This window comes from Lemur catta, chromosome 1 (genome assembly GCF_020740605.2).
Source record: "Lemur catta isolate mLemCat1 chromosome 1, mLemCat1.pri, whole genome shotgun sequence".
Lineage (NCBI taxonomy): Eukaryota > Metazoa > Chordata > Mammalia > Primates > Lemuridae > Lemur > Lemur catta.
This window is the reverse complement of record NC_059128.1, coordinates 45288600-45297369: the sequence shown is the minus strand read 5'-3', so window position 1 is coordinate 45297369 and position 8770 is coordinate 45288600. Positions and strand designations below refer to the sequence as shown.

General features: G+C 36.4%; 1 protein-coding gene across 3 annotated transcripts in view; it reads right to left on the bottom strand.

Annotated features, from left to right (window-relative positions):
- Positions 1 to 1458: 1458 nt before the first annotated feature.
- POLE2 (DNA polymerase epsilon 2, accessory subunit) overlaps positions 1459 to 8770 on the bottom strand; it is a 29062-nt gene continuing 21750 nt past the window's right edge. For all 3 annotated transcript variants that reach the window (XM_045567746.1, XM_045567748.1, XM_045567756.1), the window contains 4 exons: positions 7763 to 7871; positions 6524 to 6700; positions 4550 to 4617; positions 1459 to 1580 (listed from right to left, as the gene is read on the bottom strand). In XM_045567746.1, coding sequence (XP_045423702.1) covers positions 1562 to 1580; positions 4550 to 4617; positions 6524 to 6700; positions 7763 to 7871 — 373 coding nt within the window. In that variant the 3' untranslated portion in view covers positions 1459 to 1561. The remainder of the gene's footprint in view (positions 1581 to 4549; positions 4618 to 6523; positions 6701 to 7762; positions 7872 to 8770) is intronic.

Below are 8770 nucleotides of genomic sequence, written 5' to 3'. Positions count from 1 at the left end.
GATTGCCCTTTTGAGGGAGAGTGGGATGTTGTGATTGGAACAGAGCAAGGGGAAGTTTCTGGGATAGGGGTCTGTTTCTCAATCTTGGTATTGATTTCATTGAGTTTGCAGTTTGTGAAATTCATTAAGTTGTACAATAGGGGACTTAATGTATCTTATACTTTAAAAAGTTTAAAAATGTACTTATAAAATAAAAAACAACTTTGCCTTCATGGATCTTATGTGGGGTGAGACTAGTGACTCCAAATTGTATATCTTCAGTCCTAGCTGACCACTGAGCTCTAAGAGACTCGCATGCCACTGTCTGCTAGATTTTCCACCTGGACGTTTGATAGGCATCTCAAATTAACATATTAAAAATAGAAATCTTAATTTTCACATCTCAAACCTTATGTTTCCCTAGTCTCAGTAAATACTACCACCTGCACAACTACTTAAACCTAAAACCTAAGGGTAATCCTTGATTCCTCTTTGCCTCACCCTGCCCTGCCTTGAGCTACCAAGTCCTATTGTCTCTTCCTACACACCCCAACTATATCTTACTTTCCATTTCTGCTCTGAGCCACCAAGATCTTCATCACATACTTATGCAATAGTTTCCTTATTGGTCTCCTCAGCTCTCCCTTCTGATGAGATCTTCGCCACACAATTGACTTAGTTATCTTTAAAACCAAATCAATTTATATCACTCCCTGCTGAAAACCTTCAAGTAGCTTCACATCCAGATTCCTTACGTGTGTCTACTACATTTGCTCCCTAACCGTCTCCACGCTCACCCTCTAATTTTCTCCCACTGGATCAGCCTAATGTCAGAATACCCTTGGTTCCTGTACAGCCTGGGCACAGGCCCTTGAATTTCAAGAGCATAAAGTCACCTTAATGACTCCCTGTGACATGCTTCTCCTACTTCCAACACCCCATATAAAATTGCCCACATCAGTTTTATTTTCACCACGGATCATATTTGGTGTTTTCTTGTTTGTTTTAGGGCACGGCTTTCCCCATTTGAAAGTGCATCATGAGATCTAGGACCTTTCCTTTCTGGTTTAACACTGGATTCTCCAGTGCCTAGAACATATTAGGCACTCAGGTATGTAATGAATGAATATAGTAAAGAAAAAAGTTTAGTATGTAAGTATGAAACCAAAATATTTTTATAGGAAAAAATTTAGGCATAGAGAAAAGTCTGGCTATATACCAAAATATTAACATAATATCTGATAGTGGAATTGTAGGTCATTAAAACTTTTTTCTTTATGCTTGCTTATTTTTTCTACTATGAATTTATTTAATAAAAAGTTTCAAAATACCCTATCATATAGGTGTTTTTGTTTTTGAGACAGGGTCTCACTATGTGACAGAAAATATTTTTCTTAGAAAACTTTCTAAAGTGTACTATCATATTTGTTATAACTTAACATCAAAATTTCCTAAAATACAAATTTAAGCAGAACATTCTAAAGTTTACCATAATTTTATTGTAACTTAATGTCAAAATTACATAAAATGTAGAATTAAGAAAATTGATGAATTTTGTTTCTTCAGATTGTCTTTAAGAATCTCAAAAGCCTTGAAGTTTGCTGGAAATAGAAAAAAAATCATAAAATTAAACATTTTGGAAATCTAAGTTATTGTACATTTCTTAATATTTAGCTATAGTTAATCAGTCTTGAAAATAGGTCAATATGTGTACATTGTTCCAACTTCAAAAGGGGACACTAAAAAATAAGTCAGTCTCATACCCCATTTTGGCTCCCCAAAAGCAACTGTACATCCTTGTAAAAGTAGTCTAGTCAAAAAGACAGTCTAATCATAGATAAGCATGTGTATATGTGGGTTTATGCTTTAAAAGCACATAACACAAGTGATAGAATATTATGTGTATTTTATACACCTTTTTCAATTAGTAGTAAATACATTATAAGTTAACTAAGTCCTTCCTTTAAGGCTTTGAAATTTAAATAAATTAGAAAGTTCTGAGTAAGTACAAATAGATGTAAAACTGCAATAAAAACAACTGTACCTATTTTTATGCATAAGCTCAAGTATATCTGTAGGATAGATTCCTGGAAATGGAATTGCTGGTATATGCATTTAGGTGTTAATAAATCTTGTCAAATTGTCCTTCATAAACGTTTTTACCATTTTTCATTCTGATCAACTATGTGTGGGAATGTATATTTCCCCTACTTCATCACCAATAATAGTGTTTTTAATAAAATTATTTGAAAGTACATATTGAAACAGAGTTATCTCCTTTGACTACATTTCTGTGATTAATTCCACAATATTATTTCACAAATATTCTAAAAGGTTTCTTAAGAGACACTAAGCAGCAGGAAGACCAGATTATTTCGGTATATCTTGAAATTATTTTCTGTTCTCTCAAAAAATAAACATACATTAGTTTGTTTGATCCAGCACTGAAAAGATTCCCAAGTTACCAATACTAAACTATAGTTTGGAAATTATGTCAAGGTTCTTCAGCATCTAAGACCACATAAAAGAAAAGAACCAACTATTTCAGTTCGACAAACAGCATCAACTACAAGTCAAATACTATGCTAGACACTATGCTAAAAACTTTTAGAAAGGACAGGTACATAATGACCCCCCCCCCCCCGCCTTTTTTTTAGCTGCAGGTAGACCAGTACATAGTGACTTCTAACACAGTGCATTAAAGACTATAATGGAAATCTGTATAAAGTGCACAGAACACAAAACAATTCTGCATGGCAATCTGGGAACATTATAAGAAATGCAAATTTGGATGTGCTTCCTAACAGTTAAAGCAAAGGAAGTCTTAAGAATTTACAGTCTTCCTGAGATTAAACAGTTGCCTAGGGCAGACAAATTTCTCTTATCCTGAGACATACCGAAAGCTCCCAGTACCGGTTTTCATAGCAGACTTAAGTTTTATACCAAATCTTAGTTCTGTTAAAGTCAGTCTAAAGGTGAACAAGACAATATGCTCTAGGCTGACAGCCCTCACAGCTGGTTTAATCCTGGGGTCACAAATCAAATGCCCTTGGGGCATCCAGATGTAGACAACAGGAGTGGTGGAACTGGAGCACAGCATGTGTTCTTACCTAAAGGCACTATCAATTTTTTTCTTTAGTATTTGGTATAGGCTAGGTAAAGTCAAACACATGTTAGGCTTTTGGAATTAGAGGCTAGGATGTCTGTGACCTTTATGAGAGTACCTGCCTGTACCCCAAGAGCTAAGCAATGCCTGGAATACAGTAAGAATCAACTGTATGTCAAACAGGTGAATCCAACAATAAAATGTTGAAAATCTCATAACATCCTCCATGAGTATTGAACAGGAAGAATATATGATAAACTTTTTTTCAAGAAATATATATAAGAGACTGTTAATCATGGTTTCAGGTTGGGAAGCAGAGGTATTTTCCTTTTCTTTTTTTGCCCGGGCTACAGTGCCAGGGCATCAGCCTAGCTCACAGCAACCTCAAACTCCTGTGCTCAAGTGATCCCCCTGCCTCAGCCTCCCAAGTAGCTGGGACTACAGGCACACGCCACCACACCCAGATAATTTTTTCTATTTTTAGTAGAGATGGGGTCTCACTCTTGCTCAGGCTGGTCTCAAACTCCCAACCTCAAGTGATCCTCCAGCCTCGGCCTCCCAGAGTGCTAGGATTACAGGCGTAAGCCACCGTGCCTAGCCTCTTTTTTAATTTTAATACTTTTAAGCATGGTTTGAAATTTTTGTTATTCATGTTATATTCTATATTCATTTTTATTTAAATAAATATGTTAATGATAAAAAAGAAAGGCAATTGGGCTGGCTGTGTGTTCAAGATTATATTCTCTGACAAGAACCTGGAGGGTAGTTATTTGATTTGGTCACTTGTTCTTAGTCAGGGCTGGGAGCTTTTTCAAAATATTAGTTATCTGAGAAATTGCATATTAGAATGACTGAATCCAAGGCAAACAGTGTTAAAAATGCATATTCTCTACATCTCTAGAGGGCCATTTGATGAGTCTGGGGTAAGATCCTGGACCTTAACATTTTTAAGAAGAACCCCAGAGAATTCTGATACAGGTGATCTATTGATCACCCTATGAAAACCACTACCCACCAGGTGATTATTTTTCCTTCTTTCTTAAGACCATCATAACCTCAGCCCCTCATCACCACCAAACTCACATGCAGCTCCCCACTACTTCTTTGCTGTCAATTTAAGACAAATTGCCTGGGTTTGAGAATCCACCATATGGAGGGCAGGACTGACCTCTGGGAAGAATAAGCTCATCATCAGGAGCCAGCCTGCAAGAGAACTAGCCACCTCCATAGCTGGTCTGAGGTTTCCCACAGGAAGCAGTTCTTATCTATTTTAACACAAATGTACCATCAAGCACGTACAAGTCTATGTCACATAGCATAATCACAATAAGCTCAGCCTGGAACACTTCCAGTGAGCCACTGCAGACATTTTGAAAGATCTCAACACACTGACAGAACATCTGATTTTTAGCAATATAATACCAAGAGAAAGCTCCTTCTTGCTGTTTCTGTGGACACACTTACCTATCTTCTACTGTCTTATTGGAAGGATAAAAAACTTTGAATGAAAATCCACTTCTTGGAAAAGAACCCTTTGGGGAGAAAAATGCCTGTAAGTGAATACTCAACTTTTATAAAATAAAATAATCCCTATTTTTTAAATCAAATTCCTTGGTCATGACTTAAAGTTACAAGTTGTGACTATAAAGTAATATGACAGATTTTTACATGATCTTTATAGAGAGATGTTGTTACTTTCAAATATCTCCACTTGAAGCAAAAGTCTTGCAAGTTGGCTAGACAGTCTTATGCTAACAGATGTGGTTGGAAATGTTCAGGAGTGGCTCTACTTAGTATAAGAAATAAACAGAACTGTGTAATGCTAAATATGCATGTGAGACACTCAGACATCATATTCAAGATGTCTTTCCTGCTCTTCCCTCCAGTGAAAACCTGGGTTTGATGTCCTTCCAATGTGCCTCTAAAGTTAATGAGCAGAGGCCTGTCTTTTCAGTATTTGTGTGTCCAGCACCTAACCCAATGCCTGGCCTATAGCAGGCATTTGTTAATGTGTATGTTATCAAGAAAGGATGAAGTAACGTCAAAAGCAAGTTTTGAGGCCAGGTGTGGTGGTTCACACCTGTAATCTCAGCATCCTGGGAGGCCAAGGCAAGAGGATGGCTTGAGGCCAGGAGTTTGAGAACAGCCTGAGCAAGAGCGAGACCCCATCTTTATTTAAATTTAAAAATAAAAATGAAATTAATAATTTAAAAAATCAAGTTTTGAGCTTGCCCAAAAGATACAAATAAGGTAAAAGAAGATATAACGATGGTGTAGGAGGTGGTTGTTTACTTACTTACAGGATGAAAAAATAAAAGAATTCAGAAATAAGGTATATTCAAATAGAGTAATAACTATGAGAATGCCCAAAGTTAAATTTAAATAAGGAAACCGCCAAATTTTGAGAGAATATTTGAATGTAAATAAAGATTATATAAAAATCAGGTCATAAACTTCAAGCAATGAAACCAAATCAGTTAACTGTATTCATCCTTAGAGCAGTAGTTCTCAACCAGCATGACTTTGTCTCTTAGGCGACATTTGGTAAATATCTGGTGACATTGCTGATGGTTACAACTAAGGGATGCTGCTGGCCTCTAGTGGGCAGAGGCCAGGGATGCTGCTAAACATTTTAAAATTTGCAGGACAACCCCAAGAATTACTTGGTCCAAAATTTCAAAAGTACTGAGGTTGATAAGCCCTGTCTTAGAGGAAGCAGGATAAAATGTGTTTAAGGAAAGTAGTAACCAAAAATAAGGATTACAGATTAAACAAAAAAGTATTAAAGTCTAAAATTCACAAGAATCAAGGAAGCATGCAGATTAAAAATCACTAGTAAAGATAATATTTTGCTTGATATAAACAAGCATGTGTATGTCATTGTTTATGCAGTATTTACTCCCCATGGTCAAAAAGTCAACCATACTTCTGTAGAAATTCTGAAGCAACCTCAAGATTCTGAAGAAATTTCAAGGTTCTACATAAAAAGTAAATAATAAAATGTGTCCCAATGAAGTTTTTGCATTCATCAGACTTAGATTTTTAGGACTTGGGCAATTTCCAAAAATCAAAATCATTTTCAAAGAACAAGTACCATCGATATGTTACAAGAGAATGGGACACAGGATATGAAAGCAATTCTCAGAAAGGAATCCCAAGATAAGTTACTTTGAAGAGGAAAATGCTCATTTGGATTTATATGTTTTGATATGCTTGCTTTTTTAAAACAAATCACATTACTTTATAGTCACATACTATCCTGAAAGTTTAAGAACTTTCTGTGTATACCAAATTAAGCCAATGTTTCGTTAATAGTATATTTTTACTCCAATAATAATTTTATCATATATTTTATAATTTTATTATATATTTTAAATCTAAAGAAATGCACTCTAATCTTGACAGATAATGACTATGTATGGTTAACTACATTCTTACAGGGTTTATGCAGAGGCATTCAGTATTAGTCACAGTGAAAGGATCGTATTTATCTGCAATGACAAGTAGATCGGGCACAGGATACACTCTCAAAGCATAGTCATATGCCCAATACACTGGGCAGACATAAAGAGGTAAAGGAGTCAGATGTCCTTGGGATAAGATAGTCTTTACAAACTACAAAAGAACACAAAACAAAGCAAACTTCAGTACATTTGTAAAAGTAAAAATATAGTTAAATAATCTCAAATTAAATGTTAATTAGCAAAAGGACCTAGAATATTTGAGAAACAATTAGGAAAGCTTTGAATCGCAGAACTTTGGAAAACACTGATATAAAATGGAATTAATTCTGTGTTTTAGGAAAAAATATCTATAAGTTTTCATTTAATACCATATGCCATAAAAGTGACTCCCCTAAATAGTCATATTGGATCAATGGTACTTACAGCTGTATAGTAAACTCATTTACTAATTCTATTCATCTAAAAATAGTTTCATAGCTTGAGTGAAGCCAGGAATCAAGATTCAGCCTACATAAACTTTATAATCTTATAAAATCAGTAATAAAAATGCTCTATAGGATCTATTTCCATACTTCTTAGATGGAGGTACACATAACCAAGGATCGACAACTGGGTATCAGGGAACCTTGAAGCTACAAGATAAACAGTGCACATCCTTTGGATGTGGACATACCATATAAAATATGTAATAAACTGTAAATATGAATATTTTTTAAAACATATACATATATTTTGAAGTACAATTTAAGAGTTTTAAAGCCAAAACAGGAAGCTTCAGAGAACTTTCCTGCTTGTTCTGGGGTTTCTTCTGTCCATCAGAGCTGCAGTCCCCAGCCCCTGGGCCATGGCCCAGTACCGGTTTGTGGGCTGTTAGGAAATGGGCCGTGTATTGCAGCCCAAGCTCTGCACCAACTGCCCCTGACCCCACCACGACAGCCCACACCCCCACCCTTGGTCCGTGGAAAAATTGCCTTCCATGAAACCAGTTCCTGGTGCCAAAAAGGTTGGGGACTGCTGCATTAGGGGATACTTTGGTAGAAAGCTGAGAAACGCTGACTTAATAACAAAAATTAACTAACTGACAAAAGGATGTTCAATTTATTTTGAACCACAAATAAACATCATAATATAAGCAAAAATTATTAAGTGACTCAATAAAATTGCATATAATGTAACATGTAAGATAGTTTAATAAAGAAGACTCTTTACTTACATGATTAGGAATAGCCAAATTGCTACTAGGAAAACGGACACAGTTCCTGCACATTTTATTCACTAAGTCTTCACGAAAGACAATAATTTCTTGTGTACAATACTGAATTCTGAAATGAAAACAGTAGTTGACTTTGACTTACTCAGGAAAAAAAATGAGGTAATTTTAAAGGCAAAAAGTCTTTAAATGTCAAAAAGCCATCCCCACTTCCCACTGTTCACCGTAGCAGAAATTCGACCAGTCTTTCTGGTCATCCATTCATTCGACAGTTATTTAGTGAGCTCTAAATATGTGCCTGCACTATTCTAACGATTAGCAAACAGAACAGAAAGATCTTGGCCTTCAGGCAGTTTACATTCTAGTGGGAGGGAGGCACAGAAAATAAACAATAAATACGATAATTACATAGTTATATTGGAAGATACTTAAGTGTAGGGGAAAAAGAAAAAGGCTAAGAGGGATCATCCGTGGGAAGGGAGGGTCTAGAAGATTGGAGTATTAAATAGTTTGATGGGAATGAGCAGGGCTCATAATGAAGTGTGACCTGAGCACAGGTTTAAAGTGGGGGAGGAAGTCAGTCAAACAGATATCCAGAGGAAGAACACTGCAGGCAGAGGGAACAGCAGAGGCCCTCAAACTGGAGCATGCTTGGCATGCTTGAGAAATAGCAGGGAGGCTGGTGCAGCTGGAGCAGATGAGGAGAGGAAATGAGAGAGGGAAGAGGGGGCCAGACCATGCAGGGCCTGGATCATCATTGCAAGGATATGGCTGTTACTGAATGACGAAGGCTCCATCTTTCAGGATCATGAAGGGGGACACGATATGCCTAACATTTTAGAGGATCACTCTGACACTGTGTCAAGAATAAACTATACAGGGGAAGCAGTAGAAACTAGAGACTGATTAGGAGGCCATTACAGGTATCCAGGATAGAGAAGACGGAACCAGGGTCACAGAGGTAGAGGTATAGAGAGGTGACCAGATTCTGGATATATTTTGAAATCAATA